At 38.1% G+C, this 24,853-nt stretch overlaps 3 protein-coding genes and 1 long non-coding RNA gene across 7 annotated transcripts; 2 read left to right on the forward strand and 2 right to left on the reverse strand.

Annotated features, from left to right (window-relative positions):
• On the reverse strand, positions 1-16,599 carry LOC121728279 (rhomboid-related protein 2-like). 4 transcript variants are annotated; one of them, XM_042116424.1, is made up of 7 exons: positions 16,252-16,599; positions 10,928-11,186; positions 9,733-9,774; positions 5,234-5,474; positions 2,989-3,202; positions 2,469-2,619; positions 1-2,085 (listed from the first exon to the last, which is right to left on the reverse strand). In XM_042116424.1, the coding sequence occupies exons 1-7, from the start codon at positions 16,336-16,338 to the stop codon at positions 1,931-1,933; spliced, it is 1,149 nt and encodes a 382-aa protein (XP_041972358.1). In that variant the 5' UTR covers positions 16,339-16,599; the 3' UTR covers positions 1-1,930. The 4 variants fall into 4 exon arrangements, with proteins under 4 accessions (XP_041972358.1, XP_041972359.1, XP_041972361.1 ...); XM_042116425.1 differs by having other exon boundaries at positions 2-2,085; positions 5,234-5,438; XM_042116427.1 differs by lacking the exon at positions 9,733-9,774 and having other exon boundaries at positions 2-2,085; positions 5,234-5,438.
• LOC121728282 lies at positions 2,374-8,360 on the forward strand. Its single transcript, XR_006035767.1, has 3 exons — positions 2,374-2,432; positions 8,264-8,268; positions 8,351-8,360. It is a non-coding gene; the product is annotated as an uncharacterized LOC121728282 (long non-coding RNA).
• Positions 16,600-17,189: 590 nt separating the features above from the next.
• On the forward strand, positions 17,190-21,501 carry LOC121728277 (Meckel syndrome type 1 protein). Its single transcript, XM_042116423.1, has 7 exons — positions 17,190-17,362; positions 17,447-17,881; positions 18,578-18,782; positions 19,359-19,514; positions 20,013-20,145; positions 20,672-20,907; positions 21,178-21,501. Exons 1-7 carry the CDS (start codon positions 17,286-17,288, stop codon positions 21,394-21,396), a joined length of 1,461 nt encoding a protein of 486 aa, XP_041972357.1. The 5' UTR covers positions 17,190-17,285; the 3' UTR covers positions 21,397-21,501.
• A 483-nt stretch (positions 21,502-21,984) lies between these two features.
• LOC121728280 (capping protein inhibiting regulator of actin dynamics) lies at positions 21,985-24,606 on the reverse strand. Its single transcript, XM_042116429.1, has 5 exons — positions 24,498-24,606; positions 24,027-24,193; positions 23,309-23,500; positions 22,750-22,929; positions 21,985-22,289 (listed from the first exon to the last, which is right to left on the reverse strand). Exons 1-5 carry the CDS (start codon positions 24,589-24,591, stop codon positions 22,059-22,061), a joined length of 864 nt encoding a protein of 287 aa, XP_041972363.1. The 5' UTR covers positions 24,592-24,606; the 3' UTR covers positions 21,985-22,058.
• Between the last annotated feature and the right edge of the window lie 247 nt (positions 24,607-24,853).

Consider the following 24,853-nt stretch of genomic DNA (forward strand, 5'->3'; position numbering starts at 1 on the left):
ATTACAAAATTGCAACTACTTATATGTAAATGTAATACAATAATTCCATATTAATAAAAATATGCTTTCGGCGTAAAAATACGTCATCGTAACTTTAAATTTTGTCTTCACCTGATACGTTAGAAAAGTTGCTTAATATTTGACAGATTTTTTCTTTTTTATTACTAAAGTGGTAGTATGAAATACATTTGTAAATTTTATCGAAAAATATCATGTGAAGGCACAATAATACACATACAGATAGTTGTTGTAGAGAAAAATCTACAACAAAGATTAATTACTATACATCATACAAAGAAGGATCGGAAAGCTTATTATTAAAATAGTAGTCTTATAAAATACTTAACCCCTAAAAATATTTACTCAGCGGATAACTAAGTCTGATAGTCTGATGTCTTTATCTGCAGCGATATTTCTTTAATTTATAATAGACAAAGTCATTTAGTATTTTTTGCTGTGTAAATATTTTTGAGTGTGGTTAAATTATAGCAAATCAGTCTAATACTATGAAAATTACAGATAATACAATAAAGCCGAATAAAATATAATTAATCCGTATGGGGTTGGTCCCAATTTTATGAATTTTTGCATTTAAATAGTGATATTCGAATTTATTAATTTTTAAATTTTTAATCAACCGAATGAAAGGACTAGCTGACAGCATTATGCTTGCAGGCTGCAGCACATGGCATAAGAAAAGGAAATTACTAAAAAAGTTGCAAAAGCAACAGAGACATTTGCTTTAGCCTGTGAATATATTATGGGTTTGAAAAATACATTAATTATGGTGGGCGCGCAACATTCTCAAAACCAAACAATATTTAAAGGCCTCCTTTCAAACCATGCATTGGTTGAAATTCATATAAAGTTCCTAGAATATCGCCTTTCTTATTATAATTAGTTATTAATAAGATTATAAATAACTTTAAAGCTATTTAGGTACAAGTGACGGCTATTAGCGACACTTAACAACAAAAATAATTTATAACACTTAAAAACAATACATTGCTTTTAAAATACATGCTGCCTACTAGAAATTATTTTCTATTCTTAAACATCTACTTTTTAGGATTTTGGGACATTAATAATTAAGAAAAAAAATCACTTTTTATGTGAAAAACGTCAGAGTAAATGCTTCAAAAATGCGTACATTTATAGTGAAAACAGCACAAAAGTGCGCAGCTACCATAGACAAGCACAACCATTGAAAAAGACCGCGTAAAGATTCAAAAATAGTTCTCGTATTCTTATTTCAAATTCGAAATTGTAAAACGTTGTATAAATAGAAAACTTACGACCGAATGTTGAAAAGTTACTAAAACTCAGGGGCACTTAAGTCACAGATTGTGCCACAACGGCAAAAAAAAAGAAGAGCAGGGCCCGATTTAGCCGCTCCGAGTAAAGATAATTGGCTGGGGCACGGCCGTGCCCCCAGATAATTTTCGCCGTCCTTTACATACATAATACCATACTAGTAAAATGACGGATACGATATCGAGTCGGATAATTTAGGAGGTATGCATTAGGCATGTTTTAGACGTATTTTAAGACACTGGGGCACGGAACAAGAAATATATCGGGTCTGATATAACGATATCGAGTCATCAGGCATGTTTTATTGGCCATTAGGGCCCTGATTCACAATGCGTAATTCGACTCGGATTCGGAAACTTCACCGCGCGACATCCAATAAACGCTCGCCGCGCTGGGCATTGCCCAAAGACCGCACGGTAAAGTTTCCGAATCCGTGTCGAACGGGAATCGTGAATCGCCTTGCAGATATCGTTTGTAGGCGATAGTCTTTCACGCAATACCAATGTCGCATCTTATCTTACTTAACCCCTACCTTTAAGCCCCTTGCTTTAGCAGCCATTATATTATAGTATACGAGAACATTTCATCACATATTCCTATAGACTTTACAGAAGTTTCAATGTGCCAGCGCGAAGTGCGAGGTCCAGAAGACATTGGCGAAGATACCAGCTATCATCAGCGCGAAGTATAGCACCACCGCCGCCCACCACAGCCGCTTCTCCCACTTCTTCTTCTCCAGGTTCCGTAGAACGCCGATGCCGACTAGAAGACCTGGAAAATAAGAAAATTGTAATTTATGGCTGTTACCTTTACATTTCCTAACCAAGTAGGTTTATACGCACTTGCTATGTTCCTTGTAAGCCTTTGGAACTTGTGACTAACGTGACGGCCTTTATTGTGCGTTAGAAGTTATTTTACATCGGTGTTTCCTTCCATATATCGGCTTTGTCTATGGTTACTTATGAAACTTTTTGGCACTTGAAGGTAACTTCAATGCAAATCAGTTGTCAATGATGACATTCAGTTCCAGCTGTCTGACAAACATTTAAGGATTGTTTTGGTGGCTAGGGCAGGCGCGTCCGATCCGATTGAAATCGGTAACTTCAAAGGCGCGGCTCGTTATCGCTTAGCCAGCATTAGAAACTCCCACTAACCGGCCACGGCGCCCGCGAGGTGTGCGACGTATCCGATGTTCTGCTGCAGCTGGCTGGTGTAGCGGTCGTACACGGCGGTGCCGACGTCCACCACCGCCAGCAGTAGGAACACCAGCAGCTGGACTATCGCGAACTCCATCTCCGCCCAGTTCTGGAAACGTCACCCAATCTTCAGCCGAGGTGTCAATTTATATTATAGAATATATATGCGTTGCTAGGTGACATAAGTATTGTTATAGGGCATGATGGCACTCTAGCGGCTTCTTACAGACGAACGGCACTTGTCGGCACGCATCGACGGTAGTCACTGTATTATTCCCGTCCCCGTCGACGAGTGCCGTTCGTCTGTAAGCTACACACACCCACAGCAAAACCTTAACCAAAGATTTGCCCATTTCGAACTTCACACCTAGTCTTTTCTCTATAACACGATGTCAAAATATCTCAATGAAGTTTAACCTAAACTTATGCAAGGGGGAACAATTCAAGCATGTTCCATATTTCTCTAACAGCTACATACCATGATAATAGTAGCGATATGCGCCGCAATCAACGCGTAGACTCCCCCCGAAGCACCAGCTAGGTACACCTTGGGGTCCGTCAGACTCGTGGCGAGGGAGCCCGCAGCCACGCCGGCGAGGTACACCAGCACCACGCGCCACCACCGGTGCACCATCTCCAGTGGCACACCCAGGAACAGCTGGACTAGGAGGTTCACCACCAGATGGAGGACTCTGGAATGCGAAGACAGGATTGTGTATATCAATACTTTGGATCAGGCAGGTTTGTAAGTCTTTGAAAGAGATTGCTAGGTATCATGTTAAATTTTATGTTTTTACTTTTTGGTGATGTAAAGTTTAAAAATAAATTCGACAGTAACAGAATCAACGCACCCTATTTTATATATTAAGACCTATCCAAATGAAATTTTAATAGAGCACCTATTGAAAAGAGCCATACGTGCTCTACCATCGCTCTATTAAAACTGTTACACACAGTGCCATCTAGCGTCAATCAGTGAAACCATTCGGGAAACAAAGATAACGTGAATCCCCCTACTTGATACTAGATGGCGTTAGGTGCGCGAGTACATGCGCGAATTTTGTAGAAACATATTCCACACTTGTTTACGCGAATCGGATACTTTCTAGAACTCGTCTCGGCCCATATAAATAGCCGCAGGTAGACGAGCAAATCAACCAGTTCAGTTTGAGCAATCTCCAAGGCGATTTAGGAGTAAAAAACAAGTGATCAAACGTGATACCGGTGAATCCTACTACTTGGCTACGACATAGGACAGTGATAGTGCTTAGTGTTTTGGATCTAGTGCTTTGTGTTAGACCTAGTGAATAAAGTCTTCAAGAGAGTCAGCAGGTCTTTCTGTCCAAATCCTTCGTACCCTAGCACGTAACAATTCTTTACTGCAAGAATCAAGAGTTGGAATTTTTCTCCATCTTTTACTTATTGTCTAACGAGTTAACCCATCAAGCCCCATAAGCTCACCGGTGAGCGAGACACAATAGAATAATAATAGATTTCCAAGAATCCACGATCGAAGGATTAATGTCGTTTTAATATCGTATCGTCGTATCGTAATCACGATTTCTAGACATAACATAGTTGCGACTGTTACCAACTGCCAACTCATCACTACAATTACTACCTCCTCCTCCAGTCGTGTTCCTCATGTCTGAGGGTCGTGACCTCCCCCTTCCATGACCTTCCTTCTAATGGTCTTACGCCAGCTGTTCCTGTCCTCGGCCACTCGAAGAGCGTCGTAGACGGTGGACTCAAGTGTGGTGCGGATTTGATCGGACCAACGCATGGGACTGCGACCTCGTGGTCTTTTTCCCTCAATCTTGCCAGTTACCATCAGTTTTTCAAGATTGTCTCCTTTTTTTCAGGCTATGTGTCCGAAATATTCTAAAATGCGTTTGAGGCAGATGGTAGAGAGCCTTGTTTTTATATTTAGTTGAGCCAGAATGGATGCGTTGGTTCTGAATGCAGTCCATGGGACTCGGAGCATTTTTCTCCAGCACCACATCTCGAAGGCGTCGATACGTCTGCGGTCTGCAGACTTTAGAGTCCATGTCTCGGATCCATAAAGAAAGATGGAGAATATGAGATGGATATAATTACTAAGATACGCGTAAAAGTGATTGTTTATAAACATAAATCATACGCGGATTCTTGCTGTTCAAGGCCAACAACATTTTTTCCTCCCATCATTATGCAAGGCAAGATTATCGTATTATGTAAAACTGCTGCAGGTATCCTAACAAGAGTCATCCTTGTCATGTCAAGCGGCTGATACTTGATAGTGATCAAATGGCATTGCGCTAACAGCGAAATTTTGGTAAGAACATGTTAAATAAAGGTTTTGGTGGACGAAATTGTGGGCCATCGATGTTTGTTTTATAGAGTCGCCACTCGCCAGTCGGTTTTCTTGAAACGTTTGAATAATGAAAATTTCTCAAAACTGTACAGATATCTGATGACACACGATATAACTGATTATGGTTTGTATATAGATACACGTCTATTCACATAATTCTAGAATACTTTAGTATACAATAATTATACTATTATGAGGTTTTTCCGAAATTCAGCCACAGGAGCTGAAGGAGCCATAGCCACGGCAAATATGAGGTCAAATTGAATAGTGTACCGTAGCGAGCAAGCGAACGAATTTTTACTGTAGCTGAGCTGGCAGCTCCTGTAGCTTGATTTCGGAGAAGCCTCTATATTTTGGTAATTTCACTCACCCCACGTGCACCAGCATGTACGTAATAAACCGCCACGCCTCGTCCCTCTTGTGGGGGTTGTATATGAAGAGCTTAGCGATAGGTCCCGTCGCATCGGTCTTCCCCTGCGCAGCGTCATAGCAGAACAGCACGATCTCCACGATAGAGATCAGTATCATGCAGATAGCAGGTGGCCAGCAGGTGTACTCCTCCTCGTATGTCCCGTCTGTATACGTGAACACGGTTTTGGTATGGCTACGGACTGGTAAACGCAACACAAAGAGGAAGGAGAAGGAGAGGAAAAGGCGGGAAATTTATTTTAAATTTGAGATTTTTTTTGACGTCATACCAATTTTTCAATTAATGGTTTGACGATTTCGTAGCAGTTGTTTATGAATGGTTTTAAAAATAGAACACAAGTGGTTGGCAACATTTGGAGCACGCGTTGACCGAGTGGCCGGCATAATGGCGTGCGACATCGGAAGCGTTAAATCGATTAAGTCGTTACGTTTGAAAGACCGAATCAACGAGATAGGACAACCCAATGACAATGAAATATTTTTTTAAATAATAAATCGTTGTTTTTTTTTCATAATATTATGGTAAATGTCGGGCAAGTTGTTACAAAGGAGCAAAACAAAAACAACACGAGGTGGGGGAAGGAAAAAGAAAAAATATATTGTTAGTAAATCATGCGGTTAATACTTACATCATATAACTATGTTAGAAACAGGCACCGTGGAGATTAGTCATAAGAACTGTTAGAAAACACATTCACTTAACACTAGTTAGTATTCGGGGGTTTAAAAACAGTTTCTTCACTTTTGAAGCTGTAGTTAATAGCTCTACATTTTCCATTAAAAAAAACAGAACTGAAGAAAGACTTCATCAATAAAGAAAATATATTTTAGTGATGTGTCTTTTTTCTAATTATCGACATGTCGAAAAAATATAAAATGGTACCTATAAACATAATTCTTAACAAGTAACCTTACGTTCATTGCACATAACAAGCACACAAGTAAATCTCATTAAAATGCATCAGATATTTTGCCCATGACCAAGCAAGTAGTTAGCAGACCCTTCACCTCTAACCCTGGAGATGAGTAGAATTTAAATCGAGGTGTACTTTAAAGCATAATGGCATATAATGGCGAATACACACAAGGTCAAAGTTGTTTACACGACATAAAAAATTATGCGGCTATCTGCCTGACAGGCATAAGTTTAGGTTAGCTATTAAATTGATAAGATACAGAAGGATTAAGTTTTAATTAATTATTATTGACCCCAAGTCCCAACGATAACAAAGTAGATTTAATTTAAATAATAAAAGGTTATCATGATTAACTGCTTATAACCATCTCTTTATAGGGATTTTAAACGATAAAATCAGTTCTAGAAATAGGTAGAGACTAGCGAGTACCCATTCAAAGTTACATATAGTATAAAACCAGCAAATTCAAACAACCCAATAAAAATATGTTTCAGATCTTCCAACAATAGATAGTAATGGAACATGATTTATTTTACGGCTGTAATCGTAAAACTAAGCGCCGTTTAACATAAATAAATATTGGAAGAGCGGCACAGAGATAAAATAACGTAAAATACTAATGCAGTACTTATGTATTCCAGAAAACTTTTTAGGCGGCTGGTAAACTTCTGAAAGCTCCATTTGAAAATTCGACAAGTCCGAACGTCCACAGTTTTGACTAACCCACTACAAGTCTTCACCCACATTTCACACTACACTATTACAATTTGTACCACCCACAGGTGATTAGAAAACAATTTAAAATAGATAATTACCACACTCATCATTAACCTACATCACTAGTCAATTAGAAATAGAACTTTTACACAAAAAAGTTCTCAAGTTCGAAAACTTGTTTTCGTTCTATTTATATTTTGTTTAAAATTTTTTTTATTAAAAAATGGCAAAAGAAACAGTTTATACGTCCACTTTACGAGCAACGGCGCAAATTACTAGGGATAATCGGAAGAGCCTCGCGCAAGCTTCATTAAAATATTACCTTCAATTGGCCAGCAAGTGCACGCCTGAACGACATAATATAGAGCTGGTAGATTTGTATGAAATGATCATTTTATAATTCAAGACGGCTTTATTGGAATTAAGTTAAAAAATACGAAATATCGTCAGTTGCACGCAAATTATCTGCACACAGTGACGGCATCTATTGACAAAAGTAGTATTTATTTATCGAAAATTGATATAAAATGTACAAAAAATACTTGCTCCATAACCGGCTTGTAAAAATCGGAGTAACATATTTTCCTTATCTCGACTGCAACCGACACGATTTTAATTCAGCAGATATCGGTAAAAAAAAACTAGAATAACATCTCTCATGGATATCATACTCATTACTGCATATATCTTACATGTATAAGATAATAATTTTTAATGTTATTTGCATGGTTCACTTTTTTTACATTTGAATTTAATATGACCTTAGTCATCTTTCGGACTTCCTTGACATGTTACGTGTGGAATTATAAGAAACGAACGTTGGAAAATCCGCCTCTACCTTAGACCGGTAGAGTGCGCAGGAGTTTCTTTTTTTTCAGGGTCTGTGAAAAAACTATGGCACCATATTTTTTCTAGTTTCGGAACCCAAGACAGTTTCAGGAGAGATAGTTTGTTTGTTTGTTTGAACGTGCTAATCTCAGGAGCTACTGGTCCTATTTGAAAAAATATTTCAGTGTTAGATAGCCCATTTATCGAGAAAGGCTATAGGCAAAATTTTAGCACGCTAAGGGGCGAAGAAATAGAGGAAAATGTGGAAAAAACGGGGGAAATTATTTGAAAGGGCTTACCTCATGAACTATTGGAGTAATTTTTCTGTTATTTGGCACATATAAGAAGTAGACCACGAGAAGGATCATAGGCTATTTTTTGTGGACTAATTTGTGTGTGAAATATCTAATTTACGCGGGAAAAAGCCGCGCGGAACCTCTAGTTACTTAATAATTTTAATAATTTTATATGTCTACAATGTGTAACAAAAACTAGTGATAATACTTTAGGGTGTGTACATGTTCCTTGTAGAGAGTTCACTGTGAAAGTAGCAGCTCTGAAAGACGAACATTTTTTTTCACTTTTGTATGGGCAAGGGTTCGAGCGTCACGAGTTTCCCCATACAAAAGTGAAAAAAAATGTTGGTCTTTCAGCGCTGCTACTTTCACAGTGAACTCTCTACAAGGAACACGTACACAACCTAAAGTATTATCACTTGTTTTTGTTACACCCTGTATATTTACACGGAAGTCAAAACACTCGAAGCATTGAAAGGGTTGATGCGGACGTACAGACAGTCCTGACCTTCAACGTTATCGAATGGTTGTATTGATTGTATAATATTATCACTGATACCGGTATCAGAATTCGTCATACATTGACTAACTGCAATGTACCAGCAAAGCGGTCATGGATGACTATGCGATGCTTGATGGCAAACCCCATAAATTTTTAATTTCGAAATTTAAAATTGAAATTAACGGAACGGATCAGTGACTGCTATCATTCATCTATTTATATTAGAATAGCTTAATCATTTTCGGCGTGGTTATTGTGCTTGTAGCGTGAATCACCAACCGGGATCTGTTTAATTGATTCAAAGGCGCAAATGGCGGACCTACATTATTCGGTCGGGTTATGTCGCGATCTGACGGCTGGCCTCACATAATCCAACCGAATTACCGTCATCTTAATCAAATCATAAACAATATTTTTGTAGGTATAAACGCAGCATTGAAATATGTAATTAAGACATACAAACTACAAACGGAAGGAAATAGAGTCATCGGCGTTTGACATTTGGACTCAACTACATCGTAGTGGGCGAGGATGCTCATTATCCAATCTTAGTCCAAAAACATTCGACTATTATGAAGACTAACCTAACTTCAATTTACGTCATAAAGGATATGAAGGCGCCAGAAAGAGAACTGACGGTGCCATAAACTGTTAAAATTACTATAAGGTCACTTTCCCTCACCTGTCTCTTTCCCTCGCGCAAGAAAACATCGCCATTGTAATTCTTTCGCGTACACTGTTTCGCGCAAGAGAAGGAGACAAGTAGCGATAGCTCCAAACATGGTCCAAAGCCGAAGTAATCCATAACATAATGCACATATGGACAACATTAAAGAGATATTATCAGATATTCGTGACATTTGGAGGCCCAATCCCAGAATCTGAAACGCGGTTTGGAGCACTTGAATTTTTCAGGAATTTCCTCCTAAACGAAGTTAAATCAAAATATAGTAAAACACGTAAAAAGTTAGTAGGACAACAATAAACATAATATTAATTCGTTATGTAATACACACATTGTGATAGCGTATGTGATTAATTAGATAAGCGATGACACATTGATTTCCCGCGATAATTTTTAAAGCAAAGCACCGGGTCACAGAAGAAAAAGAGAATTTTGAATTCGGAACGTCACACATTGCATGAATGACCAGCCAATGGATTTAAAAATAAAAAGTACCGGTGGCAGTCGTGGGCACTGCTTGGAAACCAGTCCACCTGTCTAGTAAACAAAATTAGTTGTTAGCTGTGATGTACAGTGTATCATACATGCCTGACCAGGAAAAAAAGCATTTTTGTCGTAGCAACACTACGAAAAACTGGGAAAAAATTGACTCATTCATGGTTAGCTGAATGATCGTGAGGTTTTTTGACAAGAGCTGATGCTTATTTTATACGCTTGCCCTTTTGATTGGCTAACATAAAACATTAACTGATGAACAATATTATTGAATACATAAACTTCTGTCAGAAAACCTCTAAGTCAATTTTTTGGGAATTTCCAAAGGCAAAAACATGCCATTAAATTCCTAGTCAGGCTTTAGATTGTACAAAATAAGATGCAATGTTAGTGTCATGCTTACATTAATTGACAAGACACTACAGAAAATTAGCAAGATTATAAATTATAATACATCATAAAGGCTCACTACACGTTGGCTCATAATGGAACACCGTGATTATCGATTAAAAACAAATATGCCTATGTTTATGACCTTCTGCATTTATCCATCATGGACCAACATGCAAAGGCTGCATAAGAGTATACATAACTTTACTCTAGCACTATTGTGCTATATATTGTATAGGTGTTCCAAGAAAAACGAAATTGGCACTATACCTATAATAATTTCAAAATGGAATGGGGTGAACATTTTTATCAAACGCTATTTCAGATTGTGTCTGAATTTAAGTGGAACTTACGGCCTACTTGACAAAGGCCAATGTAGGTCAATAAATTCCAAAAACTAATATTATATTAAGGGCGTTCACTGCGATGGGTCGTCGTGATTTGTCGTATAAAATATAAATTTGTTTCTTATAATACAATATATTAACTGCTTTCTACAATACTATTCATTTGCGACGTATCGAAACGATCCATCCATTCGTATATTTTTGACGAATAACCTAGGCTGGATTTATAAGCGGGAGTGAGAAAGCGCGGTTTGGCCACATTTGCTGGTAATCTCGGGGTGTAGCCGCCAAGCCGCGCGTTCGGGCGGACGCATATAAATCCAGCTTAATACAAGATCATCTATGTTGGCTTAATATACCTAATTCCGCAAAAATACTCTAAACTAAAGAATTACGACTTATCATATTGAAACACGGAAAACCCATACATACATACAATCTCAACCATTCACACATACCTGTAGTATCAACGGGGTTCCTGTTCGGTATAATGGAGTGGACGTATCTGGCCACGAAGTGTCCGAACACATACTTCAGCTGGGGGTTGTGCATCATGTGGACGAACTCCGCGAAGTCCAGGTACCCGGAGTTGTCCTGGTCGGCCAGGGACATAATCTTGTCCACCACATTGTCCGGTAAATCGTGGTCGTATTCCCGGGATTCGATTATCTCTTTCAACTCGTGGTACGATATCTTGCCGTCGTTGTCTTTGTCGTACTGAAAAAAAGAACTGAACTTTAAGTCGTCATTTTAAGGCGGTTTTCGAGGTGGCCAAAAATCCAGTGTAGCAAATGGTTGGCTCACTTGTGCCGAATCATCGCTGTGTCTCGTTCATATACGCCAAAGAGTATGTTAAACCTCGGTAGGCTATGCAGTACTATGCAACTCTTGATGGCTATTGGTCATAAAAATGGTAGCAATTGTTTTTGGAAATCTACTAATTTTTAACGAATTTCCGGCATAATTTGCATACGCTTCTAGATCTCTATTTCAGCATAATAGACCATAGTGGAAATGGGCACTTAGACCATGCAAATGTCAATTCGAAACAGCTTCGAACATTTATGGTTAGAACTTGGATGACACAAAAAAATATCTAATTTAAACTCCAAGTAGTATTCAATTTTGTGAGCATAAAAGGCTTCATAAGTATATGTAATAATCCCACCAAAACATTTTATGTAAAATGTTACCTCGACGACCACAATAGGTTTGCCCTGTGAAAAAGACATCAGATCTAATGTAGAGCCAAGCTTCTGAATCTACGCGGCCTAACTCTATCGACCCTAACACCAACAAATTCTACATAATATATCAGAAAGTATGTATGGCTTCGCTGTTTCGCTACCGTCGCGCGTCGTGGAGGTGAGGCAATATTTAGTTTCTGATCTGAAGTAATTAACGTAACAGCAATGTAGAGCACATTAGGTCTGATGTCTTTTTCACAGGGCAAACCTTTTGTGGTCGTCGAGGTAACCCTTGTAGGTTTGCCCTCGCGCTTCGCTTGGCTCGTCTCGGCGGGGACACATAAAATATTTATATGTTTACGTTGTTTGATCTATACTTTATATTATAATTATAAAGCGGAAGAGTTTGTTTGACGCGCTAATCTCAGCAACTACTGGTCCGATTTGGTCCGAAAATTATTTCAGTGTTAGGTAGCCCATTTATCGAGGAAGGCTATATAGGCTATATTTAATCAAGCTAAAACTAATAGGAGCGAAGAATTAGAGGCAAATTTGGAAAAAACCTGGGGAAATTATTTGAAACTAGATGACGCCCGCAACTCCGTTGCGCCAAAACTCGTTTATCGCGCGGGAACCGTACATTTTTTCGGGACAAAAAGTATCCTATGTCCTTTCCCAGGACTCAAGGTATCTCCATGCCAAATTTCAGCAAAATCGGTTGAGCGGTTTGGGCGTGAAGAGGTAACAGACAGACAGACACACTTTCGCATTTATAATATTAGTATGGATTGCTTATTATCTTAAGAACTACTGGAGCAATTTTTATGTTATTTGGCACACATGATGAATAGACCACTTGAAGGGACATAGATTATTTTTTTGCGGAAAAATGTACGGTTTCCGTGTAATTCCTAAATTACGCGGGCAAAGCCGCGCGGAACATCCAGTATTTGATAATTTTACGTTGACTCTGAAACAATGTCTATAGATGTTCTAAAAATGACATATTCTTTACATTGCTAAATAACCAAATTACTTAGACAAATGATTGGTCTCGCGCTCGACAGCGCGAGACCAATCATTCATCTAAGCCAATGAAATTAATCAGGGAATATGGACCGAGTTGAGTTGACAGTGGCGTCTGCGTTATTTTCGGTTATGGGTCATCTCTTATCTAGACATGGCTAATGTCTGTCATATGTTACATGTTTACAATGGCTTCTTTAATTACATAGCATAGCTTTGCGTCACATAGCAAATAGACTATAGTACTTGTACTAATATTGTATTCTGTGACTATAGTAAGTTTTCTCAAACGATTCTTCCGGGCTCAAATCGAATTTCGTTTGGTTAATGCGGCTACTGGAGCACTTTAGGTAATGTTTGCTCTTTGTTAAGTGTAGGTAGGTAGGTAGATACACTTGTTTTAGTGAGCAATGCCACAATTCAAATACTACGCAGTAGGGTAACTTTGCCTTATTTAATATTTTTTAAATGAAACTCGCATAGGCATGCGCGACGTGAATTTTCACCGTTCTGCTTTTAGGATCTCCTCACTCGAGAGACACGTACTCTTTACGTTATAGTGTCTACACTCTACAGGAACTCAGGATAATCCCTGAAAAACTCATGCGTATATTGTATGCGTATATATTAGCGTGATCTCACTCTTTAGAGAGCAGAGGTATAATAGGGGGCACGCATATATGCGTGCGCCCTATTCGGGTGAATCAGTGGACAATGGACATACAGCCCTAGTAGACAAGACGTGGCAAGCGATTATCGTAACGCTCAAAATGTATGCGATTTGACATACCTAAGTCATCGCTTCGCTAGCAATTTTATACTTAAATCCCATACATTTTGTGGCGTTGGCGTTTATGATAATCGCTTACCGCTTGTCTAGGCCCTCTGAGCTGATACGCTGAGTTATGACGTATTTCATGTATATGGAATGGGCCGTTTACATTCAGCCACTGCCGCTGCCCATGTCGGAAATATTTCCTTAAATACTTCTGTGGTAGTAACGACGCGAGTGAGCGTTTAACACTCAGCCCTCTACATAATATGGCCGCATCGGGCAGCGGCAGCGGCATGACGAGTGGCAGCGCCAGTGACTATTTACATTCTCGCGCTGCCCACTTCCCTGCTCAATAGCTGAATGTGAACGGCGCATATAATAATATGTCCCATGTTACAACTTACACCACGAGTCCCGACTTCTGTCAGATCGACCTGCGTTCAGTCCAACAGGATTCGATCATCCCCGTGTAGTATGAAAATTAATACTACTCATATTCTTTTGTATTACTATTTACTGGTAATGCGTTATCATCACAATAGCCGTTGTTTGGTTATCTACCTCATCGTGCGTGACCCGTTACTGTAGACTCTACCTATCTACACGCATTACACGTTTAGCGCCTTTTGTTCTAGATTCAGACTAATCTAGTTTTTAGGGCATTGTTTTTGTGGTTCGATACTGTATTGATGTAAATGGTTAGGGCGTTTCACGTTTTTTTTAAATAGTGTAGTCGTCGAGAAAGCCGTGAAAATTTTTCACTTTTTAGAAGAATTTTAACCTTAAAAAAAAATCCGTTGTGGCCCGCGACACCAAGATAAAACGTGTTTTTTTTAGTCCGAATCATAAAAGGTTGAGTACCACTGAATTCTAGGGAAACCCATTGAAAATTGGCGCGCCTCACACTCAAGTAGCGTGGCAAACATTAATCGATGGTGCTATTTTTAAGCCTATCACACTTGAGTAGGCACTTAAATTCCTTCAAAGTATTGTGAGTCATATTTTAATAAAACCAATTCAACGAATACCTACTCGTTCGTAATATGTCGTCAAACCGATGAATCTCGCGCGAAAACCCGTTTTTGACCCATTCAATACTGTGATAATAAGTTCCATGTAAGTGTCTCCTTGAAAGTAGGTTTTTAGAGCACCATAATGATTGAGACTCATTTTTTTGGGTTGCTGTTTTACACTTTAAGATGGTTTTGACTTCCACTCCAGTGCCCATTTCACCATTGTTTTTTTCTACGAAACTAATAGAGCAAACAACACAAAAGATCACATGATAAGGAGGCTACCTTCGCTTATGGATACCTGCAACATCAGAAGTTGCAACCGAATGGTTGCAACTCTCTAGAATTAGAGAGTATACACTTCCTTTTTCTACAGTTTAAAGGGAAAGCTTCAGGTAAAGACTGCCACTCATCTAGGTCATGAGGATGAGTAATACTTTGTTGTCTTAATGGTGGCAAAACGTTGGCGGAGGAACATAAGTCCAATCAATTCCTAGCAATACTTTCCATGATATAACAACAAGGGGATGCAGATCCATTAAGTTACATCTTCATAATCTTAAAATGGGGTCAATCCTTTTTTTATTCACGCGGGGAAAAATCTTTATGGGTGTCCTGACTCCTGGGTTGGGGATGTATCTCACTTAGCTGAAGCACCCCGTATGTGTGACTAGTCAGCAGGAAGCACCAAACCAACTCACTAAAACCACCTGTTATTGCCATATACTGAGAAATGTCCTGGGTAAAATGGGAGGTTTTAGCCTGTTTGACACTATGACAATAAAAAATTTACAATGATTTGTTTAAGTACACATTTCTTGTGTTTGTGGAATGCGTAATCATTGGCATTTGGCACAATGCCAAGATTTCTACTGGAATAATAATAGATGTTGGTACCGTTTAACATTGTACTATCAGTAAAAATAAGTGTTGTCTATAATAAACACCAAATTGAAATTACTTTAAAAATATAACACTCTTGTTTTATGTGAAAATAATACAATAATAGGTTTTTAAGATAAATAAATAATATTGAATAATAATTTAAAAATGTTTAAATATATATAAACATATTATAAAACCATATTATGTTGTAATGGTTAAATCTGGAAGTACTTTTTTGTTTAAAATACAAAAAATACATTAATGGTTATTTAATATCGTGGGAACACAATAGCTTCTCAATTGTTATGCGGCACCCGGGTGCCGCTTGGGAGTTGATGGGTTAAAATTTGATTACATAGTTTTGTATTGCATGCTGTTTTGTTTGAAATAATATCTAATTATGTATTACATAATTTTATTGCTCTTGAATTCTAGGAAAAATGTGCAACAATAGAACAATAAAACATTTAAAATAGAACATGAGAATTGAAAGTTTTGATTTTAATGTTGCATCTTCATAGAATTAATATATAAATATTAAATACTTATGTATTAATAATAGGCACTAGCAATCAATAAATAAATATACATTAATGCATATTTAAATACTTTTTTGCTACAGTTTCTACTTTGTTAGTTTGTAATTTTTTAATTTTAAAATTAATTTTTTTTTAAATTAAGTAGGTATACCTAGTAAGTATACCTAGGTATAGGTGTACTTAATGGCTATTATAAATAATTATGATGTGGGTCTGTACACTGCCTAATATAAATGTAATATAATATAATACTTTGATTCCACATATGAAAGGAACAATGCTATATTGAAAGTGAACATATAAATAAAGTGGATGGATCGTTTTAAGAAAGAAAAAAAAGTATGATCAAACACTTACCTTGTTGAATATTCTCCTCCAATACAAATCTGATCGTGTCGGAGTTAAAGGCACCGAAACAGTAGTTTCTCTTTGCCCGGACGACATTTTAGCAATAACTATTACTTTTACAACAAACGTTTATGTTATAATATCAATTAAAATGAGTTAAGTTAAATATACACTGATATATTCCTTTTGGGAATGGCTCACTATCATGATCGATTTATTGCAAAGTTACGATAAGATAATCCCTAGATTACCATTTATGCGTGTTTACTTTCTGTAAATCGTCTGTACACACAAAATACCGTTACTCCGTAAACTTCCTTTTCAACTATTTCAAACACCAAAATTATCAAGCTTGGTGGCCAAAATGTAAATAACAAACGTCAGTTGTCACTAACGTCAACTGTCACAAATCGACTGTAATATTTTTTACTACCTTTTTAAGAGTTAGGACTTTTTAAGCCAAAAGCTTTACCATTTTCGACATAGATTTTTCACTTTTTTTTATTCTAATAATTATTATTAGAATAAAAAAAGTAAAAAATCTATTATGATATTTGAATGGCTGTATGGGCAACGCTCCCTTTCCCTGTTCCGACCGGGACGAATAAAAAAAAAACTATTATGATATTTGAATTTTATAATTGAAATAAACAATTATAAAATTCAAATAATTTAAAACAGGACGCGACCTATGGATTGGACGCGACCTAGACGCGACGTATACTTGTTCAAAAGCAACAAAGTGTCAACATGGTGTCAAGTGTCAACGTTGCGTCCTTTGGTTGCGTCGAGGTTGCCGGTTGCGTCTTGTGGTCTTGATTGCGTCGGACGTTTCTATGGAAACTCAAATACATTCTGAAACTTTATTTTACGTGGTTTAAACGGTTTAAAATATATTATCCTCTTTGTTTTTTGGTTTATTCTTTGAAAGTTGAAACCAAATAATTTGAAACATCGTACAAACCATACAGAAATACCTACAGTTGGTACAAACATCGTGCAGCTACATAATATTGAACGGATATATCTAAATAACAACAATAATGCAGGATTACCATAAATCTAATAAGATACCAAGTCTTTTATGGATAAAATCATCACTTAACTGTTTTAAATTTAGGTAAGTATTTACTTACTTTTGTCTGTAAGTATAACGAAAATTTTACCAAACTATAAGCAGTAAGCTAAGTAATTTTCTTTTAAGAATCAAGCTAAAGCCGAGGGAAGGAGTAGTAAAGTTTCCCAAATTTTGTGATTCAGAACCTACAAACATCAATGAAAGCGGTACCAGTGATTACGTATTTGAATGGCATGAAAAAGTATTTAGCCGATGGGAATTCAACCATTACTCGGAACCAAACAACTGTATTTTGGAAAACGAAAAAGAATACAACAGAAAAATACAGAATGAAGATTATAAAGTATCGCAAATGTTCACTTATTTGGACAGTGAGAGAATGCCCAAGGTTGAAATAAAAAAGTCTGAAGAAACATCGCTCATAGAAAGGGTACGGGAAAGAATATCCAACGATGTCACTAGTTCTACAAGGCACTTGTTCAAAAGTGAATTGGATCTAAATAGCAACGATGAACAGTGGCAATCGATGCATATCGTTTGGGACAACTCGGAATATAACGAGTAAGTGTTGCGCCTGTAGTTTTTGTAAAACGTACAAAAGACGATTGCTATTTATTTTTATCAGGCGTTTTTAAAATACAAATTTTGCATTGCAGGTTATTCGTAGGTTTCTTGTTGGTTTTGGGTTTTTTATTGTAATTTCCGGCTTTACACTTTTAGTAGCAGAGTGATTTTAATGTCATTAATCATTATACTACAATTAGGAAGCCTTTACAAAGACCTTGTTTTAGAAGAACAGTAACATTGAAAGCAAAGGCGTCGCCAGCCGATGGCGCAGGAGGGGGGCGGGGGGGAAGTTGACTTTACATACTACAATTCATACTTTTCTCATTCTCTCTCTATAAATGAGAAAAGTAGGTATGAATTGTAGGTAAAGTCAATAGCACATGAAGCTTTTCACTTGTACTACGAGCCTTACATCTATTACCAGATTTAATATTATAGTGGTCGTTGTTTGCATTATATTTGGCAACTTTTTTAGAATCTCTGGGGGGGGGGGGCAGCTGCCCCTCCCTGCCCCACCTTGGCGACGCCCTTGATTGAAAGTACTGTCAACTATAAACCTAGTAATCTGTAGTACAGTTTATGTATCATTAAAGTTCCAAGAGTTAAGATAATAAGTACCGTATCTTATTAATTAGTTTTGTATTTAAGAAAATGCTTTATGTTTAATTATTATACATTTAAAATTTTCAGAGATTCCCAAATACTTTTTAAAGATGAGTGTCTACTTCTCTCTCTTAACTACAATCCTAGCAACAATACTCTACTAATGTCACCTAGAGAGAACGACATAGATTATAACCCCTACGACGTGTACACTGGTGCAGGGGTGCTTGGGTTCCAATATGGCGTCCAGGTTATAGAGGAGCAGAATGATGAGGAGGAACTTGTGGCTTTGGTGAGGATATTATCAGGGGTTCCCAAACTAAACCAAAGACAACAAACAGAAACCTTTTATTCCGTAGAATACCAGGGGTGCGGATTAACTACCTGCTTAAAGTAAACCTTTTGTAATAAGCCGCTCCTATGGTATACAAGCTTTTGCCCGCGGCTTCGCTCGCGTTAAGAAGTATTATTATATACAAACTTTCATCCCCTATTTGAACCCCTTGGGGTTGGAATTATCAAAATCCTTTCTTAGCGGATGCCTACGTACGTTATAACATCTACCTGCATGCCAAATTTCAGTCCAACCCGTCCAGTAGTTTGGGCTGTGCGTTGATAGATCATTCAGTCAGTCACCTTTGAGTTTTATATATATAGATTTTGCGTTTAATTAGTTTTTCTGATGACTGTTGCGTACTTATAGGTACTCCAATCCAAATTCAAAATACCTTAAACAACTGAATTCATCGATCGATTGTTATTTTGAGATATTCGGTTTTGAATTTCCTCTTTGCTTGCGGCTTAGGCCTTGGGCAATAAGTATTACTTAAATATTTAAATTCAATAAGGATTCCTGCAATTATTCTAGGTGAACAAACTCAACAGCAAGTTGGACAAGAAACAAAAGAGCGTGCTACAGTTTGTTGCGCCGCCACTGGGGAGGAACATCACTTCAGTCCACTTCGAAATTGTCACTGGAGAGAATTTTGACCACGACAACGTTTATGTGGAGTATACAATAAAGGTTTGTATGGATTAATTAGCAACGAAGAAATTTATTCTTAGGCAGTTGACGAATCTAAGTCATTACCACCTAACCTATCTAAGTACCTTTTTTTCTTTTTTCCCCCACCCCACCACTCCCACCACCTACGGCCTGCCAGCACGCAGATTATCAGAAAAGGTTGTTCAGGGAAGTAGCTAACGGAGTTTTAATACAGCTGAAGCCACATGACCGATTTGGTCGCCAGCTCTCCGTTGAATCCGACTGATCACATCTAACATTGAATTGACATAATCTCACCAATTGATGTAGGTCCATTAACTGCCTATGAATCAATTTCTTCGGTGGTACAAAAACATCGATATTGCGTTTTTCTCGCGTTGCTGTGAAAGAGACAGCAATATATTATATCCACGCACGAGTGAAAAGACAACTTGAATGTTTTTATTTGGCTCTTTTATCAAAAATATTTCAGTCTATAAAAGCTGATGCTTCTTCACCTATTGTTTTCTTCATTAGGTTCCAAACGAAATAGATTGCTCCGGAGACCTCCACGGCCGCACCCATGTCAGCAAAATGCTGGAAGATGGTTCGAGTAGGTGCTATTTTGGACACGTGATGAATTTTGAACTAGAATACAATAATGGTTTTGGTAAGTATTTTCAATTTAGCTTCACTCAGACCACAGTGGCGGCGCAAGACAAAAATTTTATGTGGGCAAAGTATATTATTTTGCGAGGCCCCCTGATGGATGATGCAAGAAGACGGATTTTGTTAAATGATTTTTTTGAAACTCGTAAATCCTAAAAACATCGCGCTGTCCAAGAGGCGCGAGGCCCTAGGGCCGCGAGGCCGTGGGTGGTCGCCCACACCGCCCACGCCTTACGCCACCTCTGGCGTCACTTGTGCCAGGGGGTTAAAAATAAGTAATAAGTGCAAGCGACTTGGTGTAAAAGATCTCATTTAAACTAAATGCTACATTATTACAATAAAATAATAAAATAAAAAAAAATGAAAAAAAGGACGAACAGTCCAGAGGCGGCCACAATTTTATAATAATAAAAAAAAATGCTACATTAAAATAGTGCTTACCGTAATTAATTAACTGCTTGTTATTGAATGAAAGTGATTTTAAACTTCTTCTAAAGTTCTATAGTATTCTTTAAATCAATTTTCAGACCCGCCTCCCCTAACAATATACTTTGAGGTCATATCTGTGGACTGGTGGCGGAGACATCGCACGGAGGGCTACGCTTACATCAAAGTAGCTCTTGTTCCGGGGAATAACGAAGAAACCCGGCTAGAGTGTAGGAGACCAGAAGAAGATAAGAGAGAAGCTGAAAGAAGACGCTTCTTTGTGGGAGAATGTCATCTGATTAAGGATTTGCGGGTGTTGGATCATCCGCAGGACTATGTAAGTGTTGCATACAGGAATATATTATTGTGTCGGTTTGATGCATGATGCAAGATCTCAAAGGTGTTTTTTTTAAGTATCACCGCGAAAAATCTAAATAATAAAATAACCAAAAAAGGTTATGGACGAACAGTCCATAGACGGCCCCAATTTTATAATTAAAAAAAAAGTAAGTATCATGTTGTTAGTAGGTTTATGAATGATTATAATAACGTAAGATCCATAAAAACTAACCATACTTTTTAAACAACAGGAAATTCTTATTTTCAGGACGCAAAATTCAGGTTCGTCACATCAGGTGATATCACTGTTCGTTGGAACGTCATCACCCAAGCTCACAACCCTGGGTCTCAGCCTTCTGGCCCCAGTTCAGCATCACGACTGCTTCAGGGGGCGGAAGATGCTCTGCAGCAGTACAGCAGAGCAAAGGCAACTTTGGCGTCCGCTACTGAAGATTTAGATGCTATTTATGGATCTGGAGATAGGTAACCAATACTAATTGGTTCAGCAGAACATTCAGATATTGTTTGTGGAACTGACCTTTTTGGTGTGCCCCAACTTAAAGTGAGGTTTTTTGGACATGTAAGGAACCATATTGTGTCGATAAGATTTAAATAAATAGAAATAAAATAACTATTTTAAAAATGCGTCTTATTCTTACATTTGTACTTAAAAAAATCAAATAACAGAATAAATAAATTGATTACTCCGATTAAAAGTTTTAACCTTTTAATTATTAAGGTCAAGATCCCATCATTATTTGGCACCTTACATTTTTAGAACAAAATGCTATACTCCACTCGGGCTAACTTGTCGCTAGCGGTCATTGACTCCCTGTCAAAAACTTGTCATTTTCCATATAAACCGCGATTGACAATGAAGTGTCAGATATTGTCAATCGTGGTTTTATATGGAAAATGACAAGTTTTTGACAGGGAGTCAATGACCGCTAGCGACAAGTTAGCCCGAGTGGAGTATAGGAATGCCAATAATAACATTTTCTGTAATATAAAACAAGAATATTGGGTAGATACGTTTCATTTTACTTCCTTTTAATGAGATATTTTACCTTAACCACATTATTAAACCAACAGTCCTGACTTCCGTCATGTATTTCACGAATATCCAAAACATACAACTCATGTTTATGATCAAAACCGCATGCCCCGTTTCACCATCTCCCTCATATGTGCAGTGATGTTCGCTAGCTGTCTCGCTCGTTTGGTCCGCGCTGCCCTGCTCCTCTGCAGCTTCACACTGCGGGCTTCAGCCACGTAGCACTTGGCTGCAGCATGAGCTCGCCTCAACGCGTCCTCTACTTCCACGTCTTGGCGGACCAGCATCGTCTCCCAGGTGCTTAGTGCTCGATTGATGGCGAGGCGCTGGAATAATATTAATTTGTGATAAGCCTGCTTCGACCTTGCTTCTAAAGTATTTGAACATTTACAGCTACTTATAGGGAACTCGTTGCGCTAAGAGGAGTGAGGAGAAAGGTACACAGCATTCAGCTTCTCTCGCGATTATCTCAAGGAATTTTACTAGATTTGCCCGTTCGCCACCTGAAGGCCGCATCACTTCGCCGAGGGGCCCGGCAAGAGTACATAAGTGGGATAAAGGAAAGGAGAGTGGGTATGTTTAGGGAGGGGATCGATCATGGGGTAGGATACTGTAGCCCTTTAGGGATCAGGGAGGGGAAGGACTAACAGTAGCTCCGGTGTTCGGGGTCGCGTACCCGAATCCTTCTAGGTCCTAGGATGATATCGGACAGGTATCACCTAAATACGACCTCTGGACAAGGGAACCTGTCCTAGTAGGTATAAATTACTTAATAAAATGAATTACTTGAGATGCCTCTTTCAGTCGAGCACTTCGTTTTCTCCCGGCATCGTTGGCTCTTTTGATCCCGTCCACAAGTTGCAACTGCTTCCTCAGCTCTTCAGCCGCGCCGATCCGGCTGCGCCTCTCGGCGGCTATTTGTGCTCTTGTCTCCTCTAATATTACTTTGTCCAGGGTTTTACATATCTATAACAAAAGCATTCATGATTTATGATCGAATTGCACTTCAAGTACGTTCTAAAAATTGCATTAGAAGGTTTGCAATTTTGCAAAATCATACCTTATCTCGATTTCACAAAAGGAATTACGTGACCCAATAGGCGTGACTATTAGCAATCACTTTTTAGTAATTTTAATAAGCAGGTCCATTTTTAGTACTAATAAAAAAAAAGTAGAGTTTTAGATATCACAGGCTGCTAAATTCGTTATTCTTTTTTTTGGTTTCACCGTAGTCGAATTACTACATGTTGCCTAGTTTTGGAAGTTTTTCGACATGAGAGTTAATCTAAAAAAAAAATATAATATTTAGGTGGATGGTGCAGGCCACTTCTAGTGGTAAACCAACCTTCTCATCTTCTCTATCAGCCAGCATGTCCGCTGTCCTCATCTCTTTATGCCGTATGCTGTTGATGAGGTCGCCCCTCCTGGCGTTGAGCTTGGCGGCTCTCTCGCGACTCCTGTGCTCCTGGTAGTTCCTCTCCTGCTGCCGTTTCTCGTGCAGGTAGCGACGGTACTGCGCTGTCATTTCTGCTCCGACCTTATGAAAAATATGTGGTGTCTAGGTTGATTTTTGTTAATATTATTTGTCTAATTAAGTGCTTTAGACGAGGAAGTGTATATACTCGTAGTAAGTATATACCTATGTATTTCCCAAAGACCTAATATTTTCCTATGTAAAATATTTCTTTAGCAGAGTCCTGATTTCACTAAGTGTGAGTGTTAATTATTGCTTGTGAAAATATGATGCCTTTTCTTGAATTGATCTTGAAGAATATATTTAATGAGCAGTTAGTTTTAACAGGTCGCAATGGTGAAATTAGTACTTACCAACAGAAATATCTTTCTTTCTACAAAGGCAAAAGAAATCTGCCATTATGACCTTTTTTAATTTATCAGGATTTTTATTTATGCAAGCAACACGCTAATACCATTTTGTTCAATGATGCTATGTGTGCAAGTGTTTAGGATATCTGCGAGAATAATAATAATTATTAGTTACATTTAGGTAATGTTCTGTTCTGATCGTTTCCCGGTCTAATCAAACACCTTATAATAATCCTCACCGCTTCCTTCTCCATTTTCTCCTGTATCCACATCCTGTGGAACTGCTCCGCCAGTCGCTCTCTCTCATCGCTTTCTTCTCTCTTCCGAGCGAGGGCCGCCAGCAGTCGCCAATCCCGCTCGGGTATCTGGTCTAGGAGGTCCTCGCTTTGGTAACAGGAGTTGGGCCCTGGGATATCACGTAAGTAAAAGTCATCGTGAAATTGGTCTTATTCTAGAGCGAAATAACATTGTTGTTAGAGTTTAGACCTTGGTGACCAATTAGAAACAATTCTACTGTAAAATTAGACTTAGGTATATTAGAGCATTAGAACTTTGCTAGTTGCTACATTGAAGCCGCAGTTATTTCCAAAATACCACTAAAATACAAACGCTTGTAAGCTACAGACTTAGCCTACACTAGATGCCTTAGACAACTTAAGGTCTCAAAGGTTTTAATCAGTATTTTTGGACAAAACAGAAATATTACTTACCAAGTGCACATCGTCCGACCGGAGATAGTTTCCTTGGAGAGGTACAGAGTGATCTTCTAGGTGACTCTGTTATGAGTTTGTAGCAGAATACCATCGTGATGTCCTTCTGTTTCTTTTTAACCGACTCCCAAAAAACGAGGAGGTTATATTATGTTCGGCTGTGGATATTTTTTTTTCAATAATAAACTGTTCTTCTTTTTATTTGAAGTAGGTGATTATGGTAAAGTCAATCTTCTCTACAACATTTAGATTCGTTTAAACATTTTAATGTCTATCAGTATTTTTAACAAATGTTGTGTTCCTAAGATTTAACTAATTCTTTTGTGAACACAAAAATATAAATTAACAAAGGACTG

Source organism: Aricia agestis, chromosome 6 (assembly GCF_905147365.1).
Source record: "Aricia agestis chromosome 6, ilAriAges1.1, whole genome shotgun sequence".
Taxonomy (NCBI): domain Eukaryota; kingdom Metazoa; phylum Arthropoda; class Insecta; order Lepidoptera; family Lycaenidae; genus Aricia; species Aricia agestis.

Coding starts and splice junctions, on each gene's coding strand:
- LOC121728279 (XM_042116424.1), bottom strand. CDS start 16,338: ATGTCGTCCGGGCAAAGAGAAACTACTGTTTCGGTGCCTTTAACTCCG. Junction 9,775..10,927: donor GAACCCCGTTGATACTACAG/GTATGTGTGAAT, acceptor TTTGTTTACTAG/ACAGGTGGACTGGTTTCCAA. Junction 3,203..5,233: donor TACATGCTGGTGCACGTGGG/GTGAGTGAAATT, acceptor TTCGCATTCCAG/AGTCCTCCATCTGGTGGTGA.
- LOC121728277 (XM_042116423.1), top strand. CDS start 17,286: ATGCAGGATTACCATAAATCTAATAAGATACCAAGTCTTTTATGGATA. Junction 18,783..19,358: donor AGGAGGAACTTGTGGCTTTG/GTGAGGATATTA, acceptor CAATTATTCTAG/GTGAACAAACTCAACAGCAA. Junction 19,515..20,012: donor ATGTGGAGTATACAATAAAG/GTTTGTATGGAT, acceptor TTTCTTCATTAG/GTTCCAAACGAAATAGATTG.
- LOC121728280 (XM_042116429.1), bottom strand. CDS start 24,591: ATGGTATTCTGCTACAAACTCATAACAGAGTCACCTAGAAGATCACTC. Junction 23,501..24,026: donor AGAAAATGGAGAAGGAAGCG/GTGAGGATTATT, acceptor ATTTTTCATAAG/GTCGGAGCAGAAATGACAGC. Junction 22,290..22,749: donor GACTGAAAGAGGCATCTCAA/GTAATTCATTTT, acceptor ATATTATTCCAG/CGCCTCGCCATCAATCGAGC.